General features: G+C 40.1%; 1 protein-coding gene across 2 annotated transcripts in view; it reads right to left on the bottom strand.

The window, feature by feature from the left end:
- Positions 1 to 15,015, bottom strand: part of LOC124720507 — a 112,358-nt gene extending 97,343 nt beyond the window's left edge. For both annotated transcript variants that reach the window (XM_047245865.1, XM_047245864.1), the window contains exon 1: positions 14,848 to 15,015. In XM_047245865.1, coding sequence (XP_047101821.1) covers positions 14,848 to 14,899 — 52 coding nt within the window. In that variant the 5' untranslated portion in view covers positions 14,900 to 15,015. The remainder of the gene's footprint in view (positions 1 to 14,847) is intronic.
- Positions 15,016 to 15,245: the final 230 nt, after the last annotated feature.

Here is a 15,245-nt window from a genome sequence, read left to right as displayed (position 1 = left end):
GAATTACAATGTCATTGGCAAACCTCAAGGTTTTTATTTCTTTCCCTGGATTTTCATTCCTACTCCAATTTTTTTGTTCCTTTACTGCTTTCCTAATGTACAGACTGAATAACGTTGGGGATAGGCTACAAGCCTATCTGACTCCCTTCTCAACCACTGCTTCCCTTTCATACCTTTTGCTCCTTGTATTTTACCCTTGCCACCTTCAAAATTTTAAAGAGAGTATTCCAGTCAGCATTGCCAAAAGCTTCCTCTAAGTCTGCAAATGCTATAGACATAGGTTTGCCTTCCCTTAACCTAGCTTCTACAGTAAGTCGTGGGGTCAGTATTGCCTCACATGTTCCTACATTTCTACGGAATCCAAACTGATCTTCGCCTAGGTCAGCGTCTACCAGTTTTTCCATTTGTCTGTAAAGAATTCGTGTTAGTATTTTCCAACTGTGACTTATTAAACTGATAATTCATTACTTTTCAAACCTTTCAGCACCTGCTTTCTTTAGAATTTGAATTATTATAGTTTTCTTGAAGTCTGAGGGTATTTCGTCTGTCTCGTACATCTTGCCCACCACATGGAAGAGTTTGGTCATGGTTGGCTCTCCCAAGGCTATCAATAGTTCTAACGGAATTTTGTCTCCTCCCAGTGCCCAGGGAACAATGGCTGTATAAATGACTGCGTGTGCTGCAATTAGATGTCTTCACTGTCCCCACAGCACGGATATGCAGTGGGCTGAGGAATCAATATTCTCATTTTAGGACTGGTTAATTAAGCACTGTTTCCAAAGTTAGTCATTTTTCTACTACTGCGGTGTTTAGATTTTAATATCCCTGAAAATTTAGGTCAAAAATTACTTCATCTTTTTGGGTCCATGTGCGTTTTACTGAACAAAGTCACTTTAGCATTAGAGCACAAAACTATTCCTCTTCCATATACACAAAATACTATAATTTTGTGCTTTCTCCCAAAAGCTGAAAAACATGAAAGAAAGTTTAGAACTTCAAATATTCTCAGAAAACTATTCAGAAAATGTAAAATTTCTCTGTGTAGCAGACCACTAGTTCACAGATGAAGTTGCCTACTTTTCCCTTCCAGCCTGCCGCTGTGTTAATTATTTTTGCAGAACTACCGAAAAGGGAGGTGGGTGGCTAATAACTGAAGATTTACACCTCAAAGTATCATTATATTCTTCTATGTGGTGACTTAGCAGATTTTTGTCCTCAAATGGGCAGAAATGGAGCACTAAGCAACAAAAATAACTGCTACTAGTTCCTCTGCTATCGGCAGATTTTCATAATCATTAGATATTTAATGTAATTGTGTCAAACAACAATATGCGTACACACATAGTAGTATGTATAAAAAAAACTATGCATCAGTAGGCAATAGGAACAACATTGCAACTTTCACACATTCACCCTATAACACTGTTAACAGTGCCTGGGTTCTTGACAGTAAAGCTGGATTCACATGCAACACAAGTGTTGAGACAGCTACTGGCATACTGCAGTTGCAAGTGGAAACTCCCACTTTCTGTGGTGTAAGTTTTCTTGTGCCACAAAAGATCAACTTGGTTGTACATTGTTATCCCAACTTCCTTCTACCACTTCTCCCTGGAGGCTGTACTTCGAAACACAAGCTTTGTCACGGTTTTCATGGAGCAATTATGAAGTACAGTAGAGCGTCGATTATCAGAACGTCGGTCAACCGAACGACCGCTTAACCGGACCGTGTACTCGCTCGCACCTGTCACTCTCCATCATCCCCCTCACTCAAAACCCAAGTTTCCCACAGTAGTCGCCGCACTGCGCCACCGCTGCTTCTAACGGGGCCTTCACAAGGCGCTGCTGACCGGCCAGTCAGCACTGCGTTCACACTGCCTGCCGGGCCGGGCCGGGCTGACGCGTGCTGGCTCGGCTCGTGCCTAGCCAGCTCAGGCCGACGAGTAGTGCATTCACATTGCGCGCCGCGCCGAGCCGGGACGGCGAAATGGGGGAAAATCCACTTCTCCGATTTTCATGTTCTAAAAATACTTAGCGGTATATAAGACTGCGCCACATCGTTTTATGAACTCATTTTTTCCTTAAAAGCGTTACTTACGTCGTGAAAAAAGAAAAAGTCTACTTTTCGTTTCGCCTGATTTCTTAGTTTCGTAACGCTTCCCAACCGATTTTGAAGAAAGTATGCGGCTAAAAAATCTTATTTTTGTACACGTGCTAGTGTAACATCTTAGCTTCGTATTGAATCATTTATCTTTTCATATTTCTTAACAGTCATTGTGAAATGATGCTATTTGTCAACGTTGTGCACTTGATTTACAAATCTTGTAGTGAAAAAGTTATGTAGCGGGTAGCTTACTGTTAGATCCGTTTTAGACCATACATTGTTGCGAATGAAATGTAGCTAAAAGTACCAAAAAGTTTTTGAAATGATAATGACACTGATATCTGTCTCTGGTCACAAGGAATGCGAGATATTCAGTGGCGTCAGTGCCGCGTCCGCAAGCCACGGAGTTCGAGCGGTTACAGCTTGGTTTAATGTAGTCATATAATGCAGGACAGAAAAAAACTAATTACTAGTGATCAGTGGTGTAAAACTAATCACAAAAACAAACTGGAGATTTGTGATACGTTTACTGCAGAAACTGGAGCGCAATTCTGTAGTCTCATTGTCTACTTTGACAGAAAAAATAATGGAGAGTTAATGAAACTACTGTACATCGACACAGATGTGCGTTTCATTGTTCTTCATTGTTTTTTTTTCTTCCTTAGCGGGCTGCGCTGCACTGTCAAGGTAATCACCACTCTTTGGCTAAATGGATGTCAGCTGCCGGAGGCCAAATAAATAAATTTTAAAAAATCCCCACCCGTCGACAGCTGACAAGCAAGTCAGTAGAAAACGCAGCTGCAGCCAACAGCTGCTCGCCTTTAGCTAGTCTGTGCTGTCGTGTAGAACAATGTCTTCACTCTTTTATTCGTATTGTTTTGAATCTGCTGTAACTCGTCGAGTTTTGAAGTACAGAAGAACTAGGAGGTTATGGATTCATCCCATAAATAGCGACAGACATTTAGGAGAATTTTTTTTGTTTACATGAAGAACTTAAAAACTATCCTGAAAAATTTTATTCATATTACAGAATGAATCATAATACATTTTAGTATGTGCTGCAGAACATTCAAGACAAAATTTCGAAACAGGACACAAATTTGAATGTAAATACGGTAGATTAAATAAATGAAATAAAAGTAATTTCTCATGTATCATTATAATAAACGTAATTTTTCCTCACTGATTGTGAAATGTGAGGTAACATCTTAAAATAAAAGACGTGTGCAGTCACACTTGTGATGAAAGCAGAAGGGAGACGTGTGATGCGTGTACTGCAGGAGCAGAAGTGCTGCGCCACAGGCTCGCGCCTGCGGTCGGCTCGCGCCGGCAATATTAAACATTCGAGATGTCGCCGGCTCGGCTCCGGGAGGCGTACGCCGTGTCGGCGCGGCCCGGCCGCCAGTGTGAACACCGCAATTCAAAACGATGTGTTTGATATCAAAGCGGGCGGCGGCCCGGCCAGGCTCGGCTCGGCCCGGCCGGCAGTGTGAACGCAGGCGTGCCGCTCCGCGCAGTTTGAAGGGTGGCGGGCCCCGGAGAAGAGCTTCTCACGGTGCAAACGGTCACCTTCTGTTCTCTGTTACGACCACTCGTGTGCTGCTGCGTGAAGAAGTGAACTTGACGATACAAAATGCTTAAACGTAAACGTGTTGTCCATTCTATGAGGGACAAGTACGAGATTATTAAAAGGTTAGAAGAAGGTGAATCTGCAACCACTTTATCCAATGAGTACAAGGTGGGGAAGTCGACAATTATGGATATAAAAAAAACAAAAGACGAGCATAGCAAATTTTATAGCTATGCTCGATTCTGATGGATCAACAAGCCGTAAAACTATGAAGCTCGCCACTAACACAGATCTAGATGATGTGTGGTTTACACAAAAGAGATCGGAAGGAGAACCTATCTCAGGTTCCAGTCTGTGTGAGAAGGCAATGCAGTTCGACGAAAAACTTGGAGGGCCTTCGAATTTTAAAGCGAGCACAGGCTGGTTAAAACGCTTCAAGTCAAGACACGGCATTCGTGAGCTTACAATACAGGGAGAAAAACTGTCTGCTGATTCTTTCAAAGTCAAACTAAGGGACGTATTAAGGGAAGAAGATTTATGCTCTCGAAAAGGTTCACAATGCTGACGAAACTGGACTTAACTGGAAAGCTTTACCGAGAAAAACTCTTGTTTCACGTCATGAATTAGCAGCACCTGGTCCCAAAACAAGCAAGGACCGTATTACAGCTTTGGCTTTTGCTAATGCTACTGGTAGTCACCGACTGCCTATGTTCGTCATTGGTAAAAGTAAAAAACCGCGTTGTTTCGAGCACGTTAATATGTCAGCCTTGCCTGTTGTGTACACCTCACAAAAGAGTGCCTGGATGGATAGTACGGTTTTTATGAAGTGGTTTCTGGACGTTTTCATACTCTCTGTAAAAGCTCATCAGCTAAAGAATGGGAAGACGGAGAAAACACTACTTCTCCTTGACACTGCACCAGCTCATCCGTCATGTGACATTTTAAACGAAAAAGATGAGTTCATAAAGGTAATATTTCTTCCACCTAACGTAACCTCCTTATTACAGCCCATGGATCAAGGAGTTATTGAGACTTTCAAACGATATTACAGGAAAGAATTGTTGCGTAAGTTATTGTTTAGAAAGAGAATAGGATGGAGAAGAGAGTCTCTTAAGAAATCATAAGAATATTGATGTGAAAGACGCGTCCTACACGATCAGCGAAGCATGGAATAGTGTAAAGGAAGAGAATTTGAAGAAAACCTGGAATAAAATTTTGGACACAGAAGAAAATTCACAAGGTACGATTGAAAATGACGAACAGAATGATATGTCCGAAATTCTTGGTATGCTAAAAGAAATAGATTGCCACGAATGTGATGAAGACGTTCATGAATGGATGAATATCGATGATGCGGATCCAGGACACCAAATCATGCAGGACAGCGAGATTGTAAATGTCGTCACTGATAAAGATGACGCCACCAGCATCTCGTCAATCAGTGCTCCAGAAAGTGAAGATGAAAGTATATCAACAGCTTCTGAGGCATTCACTTGTTTAGATACTGCCTTGCGATGGTTTGAAGTCCGAGATGAAAGTGACCAGTTTCAGATATCTGTAATGAAAAAAGTACATGACTTAGCTGCTCGTAAGCGTGTAGGCTTGCTTAGACAGACCAAAATATGCGATTTTTTTAAACGTTAATTTTGTATACAGTGTGCATTGTTCATGCAAGATGCATATGTAATATGTATATAATTTTGTTCAATAAACTGTGCCACATACTATATATTCCTACTGAAGCTGCCTTCGTATGTTACTTTGTAATACTAAAAGCGATTCCTGTTTTTATGAATAAATTTACTGTACAGTGCTATTGGCAAATAAACATGTACAGTTCGATTATCCGAACAAACCAGTTTTGCGAACACCCACGTCCCCCAATTACTTCGGATAATCGACGCTCTACTGTACGTCATTTGACTTCAATATGTTCCCATTTTATTACTGAAAAAAAATGTTAGACAACAGTGGCCAGTAGGTACACTTTCACAGCTTCTGGAACAAGAACAGCAGGACAGAACTGTGTGTGTGGGCATGTGAACAGGGGAACGGGGGCAATCTGCAATATTTGCAAACCAATAACGTAGGCCTATCCCACAATCTTCAGAGATGTTGGGTGGATAAATAAAGTTAATTTTTAGCCAAAAAAGTGAGCCATATAAACTGAGACCAGCCACTGGCTAAGTTGTGGATTATTTGTGTGAAATAGCTGCTGTTAAACTAAAGATTAATTACTTTAAATGCTCACATCAACAAATGAAATGAGATCCTAACCTCTTGGAAGAGTGCTAATGTCTGCAGATGATATTTACATACCAGCTGTTCACTATGTTGCCACAGCAGACAGAATTCTAATTTTCGAGCATTATTCCTTTTATAAAAAATATGTTTGGGGCTCCCGACTTACTGCATCTAACACTTGGGTTTGTCTTCCATGTATTTACCATAAATTGTCACAACTATAATGTCATAACATGCACTGTAAGTTTAATATCGATCCATATGATTTCAGTTGGCAACAGTGTAATATTTTGAATCGGGTTTACATATTCACAGCATCAATACAACAAATACACTAAGAAAGATCACAAATTTCTTGCAAAAATAATAAAATACAATTATTTATATGCACCAGAACTAGACAAGTTATTTCACAACAATTTCAAAATTTATAAAAAATACTGGTAAGGATCTGCGAAGCCAAGAAACTGCACAACTGGCAATTTAAATTTATTTCTGGAGAAGAATACTAAGTCATGTGATAAACCACTGCCAATCTATAAATAACCAACAAACACTATTCGGCAAATATAATACAAAAACAACCCTAGAAATAGCATGAAGCCTAGAGAAGGTGCCAGATAGGTGTGGAAGTGTCTTGTCAGAGAAAAACATTGTTTTTCACAGAAAGCAGGTCAGTAAAAGAACCATTTATTCTGCTAAAGCTGTCAACAAATTTGAAGAAAAAATATACGTAGTTTTGCACTTCTGATCACATTCAACTGTTTACTCATCCTCAAATGGACACTAACATATGTTCATATGTTTAGTATTACACGGTCTTACAATGCACAATAAAAACGTGTCGACAGAAGCGTCCGATCCGACGCGTCGGCTTTGACCTGTGACGTAAGGGTGTTGTCGTGTGTGACGTCATGACGGCGCGGAGTTTGGTTTGAGTGTGGCTGTCTCCAGTTCTGTTTTATCTTATTTTATTTACTTTTCTGATCTGTTCGTTCTATCTCTTGAGACTTTTTTTTTTTAATTTAAAAACACTTATTACTTATTTTAATTATCCGTTTCCTCCAATTTCTGTTTTAGTTTATTATATTTATCTTTCTGATCTGTTCGTTCTATCCCGTGAGATTTTTTTTTTTTTTAAAAAAGACAAAAAACACTAATCAGCTACTGAAGCATCTATCTTCTATGGGTTGCAGGGGTTACGACCCCTGGGGAGGTGGAAGGGTATTCATGCATGGCTGTCTTCACTTACACGTTGTAGCTACGCAATGCGTCTAAATTTGTTTATATTTAGTTTGCCCCACCCGAAACACCCCATTTCCCGCGCTTGTCCCATTAGTGTCATTAGGCTTCTTGTGGAAAGTGTGTGTGTTTGTTTTTGTTTCCGCCATATTTGTGACGTCATGGGTCAAAGCAGATGGGCGGGATCGGACGCTTCCGTATTTCCATAAAAACAAATGAGACGTCACAGAACACTGAAAGCATCAATTTTATAAACCACACTAAAAATCCATTCAGCCTGACATGGACATTCTTATTTCTAGATTCACACTAAAGAACAGTTCATTTTACTTGATTAATAAAATCCGAATTTCTTTAGCAGACAGACAAAATTAACTTCAATTTTTTGCAAGATGATTAATGTTTGATTTGCAAATATGGTGGAAATAAAATAAAACCACAAAACAAACTAGTAGTCAAGCACAATTGCCCAGTCACAGAAGACCATTGTTTTCATTTGAAGTGAAGCTCTACAGAAAATAAAAACAGAAAACAGCAACATCACAAAATCAAGGTAGGCCCGAGCTCACCTGCTCACGCAACTCAGCAGACAAACTGCAATTCTTCATCTGTTAACTCTTAACTAGGCACGTAAATACAAACTAGAATTGCACTGTACAAAATGTATGCGCCACAGCCTGTCTTTCTCTTAGGCCTCGATGTACGTAAATTACATTACTGGCCAGTAGCAGCCTTACGTCCTTTCAGATGTACGATATTGGTGAAGTGCTTGTTACATTTAAACATTTGTTTGGTGTTAGCTGACACAGGATATGGGATGTTAGGATAGACTAGCACGGAGAGTTGCATCAAACCAGTCTATGGATCTGAAGACATACATCTCGCTCCAGCAGTTAATGCAGCAGATTTTACATCATCACAGACTGCCATAGCTATGGGATAACACTTGCTGAACTGACACACATCACATGTTGTTGTTGTTGTTGTGGCATCAGTCCTGAGACTGGTTTGATGCAGCTCTCCATGCTACTCTATCCTGTGCAAGCTTCTTCATCTCCCAGTACCTACTGCAACCTACATCCCTCTGAATCTGCTTAGTGTATTCATCATTTGGTCTCCCTCTACGATTTTTACCCTCCACGCTGCCCTCCAATGCTAAATTTGTGATCCCTTGATGCCTCAAAACATGTCCTACCAACCGATCCCTTCTTCTAGTCAAGTTGTGCCACAAACTTCTCTTCTCCCCAATCCTATTCAATACCTCCTCATTAGTTATGTGATCTACCCACCTTATCTTCAGCATTCTTCTGTAGCACCACATTTCGAAAGCTTCTATTCTCTTCTTGTCCAAACTAGTTATCGTCCATGTTTCACTTCCATACATGGCTACACTCCTTACAAATACTTTCAGAAACGACTTCCTGACACTTAAATCTATACTCGATGTTAACAAATTTCTCTTCTTCAGAAACGATTTCCTTGCCATTGCCAGTCTACATTTTATATCCTCTCTACTTCGACCATCATCAGTTATTTTACTCCCCAAATAGCAAAACTCCTTTACTACTTTAAGTGTCTCATTTCCTAATCTAATTCCCTCACCATCACCCGACTTAATTTGACTACATTCCATTATCCTCATTTTGCTTTTGTTGATGTTCATCTTATATCCTCCTTTCAAGACACTGTCCATTCCGTTCAACTGCTCTTCCAAGTCCTTTGCTGTCTCTGACAGAATTACAATGTCATCGGCAAACCTCAAAGTTTTTACTTCTTCTCCATGGATTTTAATACCTACTCCGAATTTTTCTTTTGTTTCCTTTACTGCTTGCTCAATATACAGATTGAATAACATCGGGGAGAGGCTACAACCCTGTCTCACTCCTTTCCCAACCACTGCTTCCCTTTCATGCCACTCGACTCATAACTGCTATCTGGTTTCTGTACAAATTGTGAATAGCCTTTCGCTCCCTGTATTTTACCCCTGCCACCTTCAGAATTTGAAACATTGTCAAAAGCTTTCTCTAAGTCTGCAAATGCTAGAAACGTAGGTTTGCCTTTTCTTAATCTTTCTTCTAAGATAAGTCGTAAGGTTAGTATTGCCTCACGTGTTCCAACATTTCTACGGAATCCAAACTGATCTTCCCCGAGGTCTGCTTCTACCAATTTTTCCAATCGTCTGTAAAGAATTCGCGTTAGTATTTTGCAGCTGTGACTTATTAAACTGATTGTTCGGTAATTTTCACATCTGTCAACACTTGCTTTCTTTGGGATTGGAATTATTATATTCTTCTTGAAGTCTGAGGGTATTTCGCCTGTCTCATACATCTTGCTCACCAGATGGTAGAGTTTTGTCATGACTGACTCTCCCACGGCCATCAGTAGTTCTAATGGAATGTTGTCTACTCCCGGGGCCTTGTTTCGACTCAGGTCTTTCAGTGCTCTGTCAAACTCTTCACGCAGTATCTTATCTCCCATTTCGTCTTCATCTACATCCTCTTCCATTTCCATAATATTGTCCTCAAGTACATCACCCTTGTATAAACCCTCTATATACTCCTTCCACCTTTCTGCCTTCCCTTCTTTGCTTAGAACTGGGTTGCCATCTGAGCTCTTGATATTCATACACGTGGTTCTCTTCTCTCCAAAGGTCTCTAATTTTCCTGTAGGCAGTATCTATCTTACCCCTAGTGAGACAAGCCTCTACATCCTTACATTTGTCCTCTAGCCATCCCTGCTTAGCCATTTTGCACTTCCTGTCGATCTCATTTTTGAGACGTTTGTATTCCTTTTTGCCTGCTTCATTTACTGCATTTTTATATTTTCTCCTTTCATCAATTAAATTCAATATTTCTTCTGTTACCCAAGGATTTCTATTAGCCCTCGTCTTTTTACCTACTTGATCGTCTGCTGCCTTCACTACTTCATCCCTCAGAACTACCCATTCTTCTTCTACTGTATTTCTTTCCCCCATTCCTGTCAATTGTTCCCTTATGCTCTCCCTGAAACTCTCTACAACCTCTGGTTCTTTCAGTTTATCCAGGTCCCATCTCCTTAAATTCCCACCTTTTTGCAGTTTCTTCAGTTTCAATCTGCAGTTCATAACCAATAGATTGTGGTCAGAATCCACATCTGCCCCTGGAAATGTCTTACAATTTAATACCTGGTTCCTAAATCTCTGTCTTACCATTATATAATCTATCTGATACCTTTTAGTATCTCCAGGATTCTTCCAGGTATACAACCTTCTTTTATGATTCTTGAACCAAGTGTTAGCTATGATTAAGTTATGCTCTGTGCAAAACTCTACAAGGCGGCTTCCTCTTTCATTTCTTAGCCCCAATCCATATTCACCCACTATGTTTCCTTCTCTACCTTTTCCTACTGACGAATTCCAGTCACCCATGACTATTAAATTTTCGTCTCCCTTCACTACCTGAATAATTTCTTTTATCTCTTCATACATTTCATCTATTTCTTCATCATCTGCAGAGCAAGTTGGCATATAAACTTGTACTACTGTAGTAGGCGTGGGCTTCGTGTCTATCTTGGCCACAATAATGCGTTCACTATGCTGTTTGTAGTAGCTTACCCGCACTCCTAGTTTTTTTTAAATTCATTATTAAAGCTACTCCTGCATTACCCCTATTTGATTTTGCATTTATAACCCTGTAGTCATCTGACCAGCAGGCTTGTTCCTCCTGCCACTGAACTTCACTAATTCCCACTATATCTAACTTTAACCTATCCATTTCCCTTTTTAAATTTTCTAACCTACCTGCCCGATTAAGGGATCTGACATTCCACGCTCCGATCCGTAGAATGCCAGTTTTCTTTCTCCTGATAACGACGTCCTCTAGAGTAGTCCCCGCCCGGAGATCCGAATGGGGGACTATTTTACCTCCGGAATATTTTACCCAAGAGGACGCCATCATCATTTAATCATACAGTAAAGCTCATGTCCTCGGGAAAAATTACGGCTGTAGTTTCCCCTTACTTTCGGCCGTTCGCAGTACCAGCACATCACATATTCGACTATAATTCTCGAATCGAGAACTTCGCAACATATCTGCTACACTTTGGCACAATCACCATAAATCCAACCCCCGTTCCCTATCTCCAATAGCACAATTTACTACAATCACCAAAAATTTAAATCGTCTAACAAGTAGACGTAACGGTGGACAAGGAATGTTATACCATATCCTGCACTATAGTGCATTTAAAATTAGTTGCAGCTAAACATTTGGCTGACCAGAGGGGGACACGACACCGTTGTCCAGGTAACACCAATGGTGAGGCGGCTTTCCCTGCCGTGGCGACAGCAGTCCGGCTGGTAAAGTGCCGCTGTTGCCAAAGCATAAGTAAAAAGTAGCGCATGGCATTACACAGTAGATGCATCAGTGTCAGCTCTTGTTAAGTCTTATTTTATGGCACTGAAATGTTCTGTAGTCATGTATTCTGAAGAAGTGTTTTGTATTTAAATGATTGATAAATGGACACCCTAGCTGCAAAGAGACATTGATATATTTCATTGGGGACATGTTGAAAAATGTGTGCCCCGACCGGGACTCGAACTCGGGATCTCCCGCTTACATGGCAGACCCACTGGTGTGGACATGTTGGGAATGTGGGTCTCATGGGGGCGTGCAAGGGATAAGCCCCTGCAGGTGCACTATCCTCTGTGCCCTCGGCGGCTCAGGTGGATACAGCGTCTGCCATGTAAGCGGGAGATCCCGGGTTCGAGTTCCGGTCGGGGCACACATTTTTCAACATGTCCCCAATGAAGTATATGAACACCTCTTTGCAGCTAGGGTGTCCATTTAATTATCATTTCATTCTAGCAAAGCTGCAAGGTCATCAACGGTAACTGTTCTTTTGGGAACAGATACTAGCATCATATATATGTTTTGTATTCGTGTTGTATTAACAGCAACAGTGCAGTACATCTGAATAAGAGATTCGCAATAAAAGTGTCGTCCAGGGTCACTGTTCACCAGCTAGGAAACATTGTGCTGTAAAACATTCCTCAGAATTTGAAAATAGTAATGGACAGAATGCCATAACACACTGTTGCGATGCATACCCAGTGTCGATGAACTGGCTAAACGTGAAGGGCGTAGTTTAATCGGGCACCCTCCGTATCGTGCCCATTTAAATCCGACAGAGTATATGGGCGTAGGTGAAAAGTACACTGGCAAAAAGGAACAGGAAGGGTACGCTCACTGAGATTGAAATGCTGACAAAAGAAGCCTCTGCAAATGTTACACAACGGGACTGGTCTTGATATGTGAGTCATACCAAGAAGGTAGTTGAGGGAACACTGATTCATGAAGGACTGTGGCAAGCTTCGAGGAATATGTAACTTCCCTTTTTGCCCTGTTAAAATCTGCTTCTTTTGTCAAAACATACCAGAGTGTAGAAATATTCATGTCACTAACTTTCAAATGCATTTGAAATTTTGACAGTATCCTGAGGTAGTGGATTATTAAACTAACAACTGAGTGCGCCTCAGGTCAATAGTTAATGAAACAGCCCATCCTCAGTATAAAAATAAACAGTAACCTCTTCAGCTATACTGTTGCAAAAACCACAGCAGTTCTTGTTTCACCAGCTATCAATCACCGAAAAACCTGTAGTCGCTTTAATATCGTGGTAGATATGGATGTTTCGCATATTAATCATATGGCAAAACACTCATCTTTGCGTGCTGTCATTTGCCAAAATCTTGTTTCGATATCTCAAACTATTTATGAGATACGAGGAATTTGTGAATATTTCATTCTACTTTTTTCCACCGACACCCCGAGTTCGTGACTGAGTACTTTACATACATTGCATTTCCAGACAGCTTCCCTTCAAAATTTAAGACATAATTCAATATATTGTCAACATTTAATACGTAGCAACACGCAACTTAACACACACACACAAAAAAAAATTTCATTGCGGCACCTATTTTTCGCTGCAAACTAAGGATTTCTCTCAGGAGTTTACCTACTATGGATATATCACAATAATTATGCCACCAACAAAATGATAGGGGGTTCACCATGAAGCCGACGAATTAAACTACAAGATATGCGAGAATCAGTTTTTTGTTACAGAATAGTTTCTTTAAAGTAATTTTAGAAAAATCGCAGATCCATCGGTTTGCTGTTCACACAGTCAAGCGAGTCTGCCAGGTTCCACACTGAGAAGGCCTGACAATATACTGTCGTCACCTGTCGATGTGCCCCGCACATGCTGGCAAATGTGCCTCCCTCCACTCACTCTGTACTGAACTGTTAAAAGCTGCAACTCATTTTAAACGCACTGTAACTCTTCCCCAGATAACAACAAACTGGCTGCAGACAATCACATAACAGCCTCATACCAGCAACACAATGCTAGCAGCTGGTATCACCTGCAATCTGTCAATGTCTCAGCTCCAACAAATGAGCCATTTACCAACCAATTTCAATAAGTATTTCTACCAACACCATTACATCGAGGTCTACAGTGAACAGCTACATTGACCAATAGGGGCAACGGCAATTGATCTATGGATATCAAACAATGACAAAAGGGTGAAATTTACTAATATCATTCTGAGACACAGATCCTGCTAACTAAATATTGGCAAAATTAGGAAATACCTTTTTGATTAATTCCAAATATTTAACATATTTGTTTCCTCAATTCTTGTTACATTACAATTCCTGCTTAACTTCACGTAGGACCTACTTACATTTGCACTTTCCAATCTGTTACCTCATATGTTACTATATCAATAGCAGAACATAGCAGGGACATTTGGTTCCCACAAGAGTTGTGAATCGTAGTAGAGTGAGATTATATCAGGCGAAAAGGGATTCGAGTAGACTGTAGCCTACCTGTAGAATATGTACCATTTTTATACTACCTGAATAACTACGAATTTCAACAAAGTTCTCACTGCAAGTAACCATACTGAAACAAAACCTAGCACACATGGGTGATTTGTCAAACTGCTTCTGAATTACGAGAGAATACAGATGCATCGTTGCAAACTGTATCCAATTATACAATGCCATCATGTGTCAGCTGCTTCAATACAGTCTGCAAATAATGATGCAGAGCTTTCAGCATGTGAGCTACAGTGTGACACTGCCGCCTCCTGCCCCCCCCCCCCCCCCCCCCCCAAATCAAGCAACACCGCACCCAGAAACATTCGTGGTAGTAATAGTAGTAACAGACTAATCTGTAGTCTAGCCAATGTTTTTCTTCGTGCCATATTTAACACTTTTTTCATTACAGATGAGTAAATTGTAAATTCAGAAAACCCATATTAAACACTGGATACGGCATGACGAATATTTTTATGTATAACACGTACACACACTGCACAAACTACAAAAATTCAAGGGAGTCCATTACATAACATTTACTATTATTGTCTGTTTTATGAAACCAAAACTATTTATGAAAGCAATGCCTTACTGTAAACGCATTACAGCTAACTTCATTCTGTACACGAATAAATGAATTCTTAATCTCTACGAAAATCCGCCTAGTTCACATAGTCAACCTCATCTCTGCTTACGCGAATTCGAAGACCACATGCTGTTCGAAATCACTTGGGTGCAAAATTAATGCTACCGATTACAAGTTTGCAAGGAAGGCCAAAAAAATAACTATTGTTACCTAAAAAAAATTGCATCAATATTACCTTTTCCGTATCCTACTATCAGGACGAACAACTTCCTTGAGCTGACATACATCACATCATCTATAGTAACTACTATGAGCTACAAAGCGCGAACACACTGTCTCGTTAATGTACCATAATCTTGCAGCGGACGAATCTATAATGTATTTCATGCAGAATACTGAAGTAAGTTCTCGCATCAGAGAAAAATCCTTCAGACAGCTGTAATACATGTCTCCTGACAGTATTTACCCTGCAATATTAAATCAAGACATATATATATATATATATATATATATATATATATATATATATATATATATATATATATATATATATATATATATCAGGGGAAATGTACAATCATAGAAAACAGAACAACACTTAACAGGCACATAACAGGTTATTAAATACTTTCA

Source organism: Schistocerca piceifrons, chromosome 11 (genome assembly GCF_021461385.2).
Source record: "Schistocerca piceifrons isolate TAMUIC-IGC-003096 chromosome 11, iqSchPice1.1, whole genome shotgun sequence".
NCBI classification, from domain to species: domain Eukaryota; kingdom Metazoa; phylum Arthropoda; class Insecta; order Orthoptera; family Acrididae; genus Schistocerca; species Schistocerca piceifrons.
This window is presented reverse-complemented; position numbering and strand designations above follow the sequence as displayed.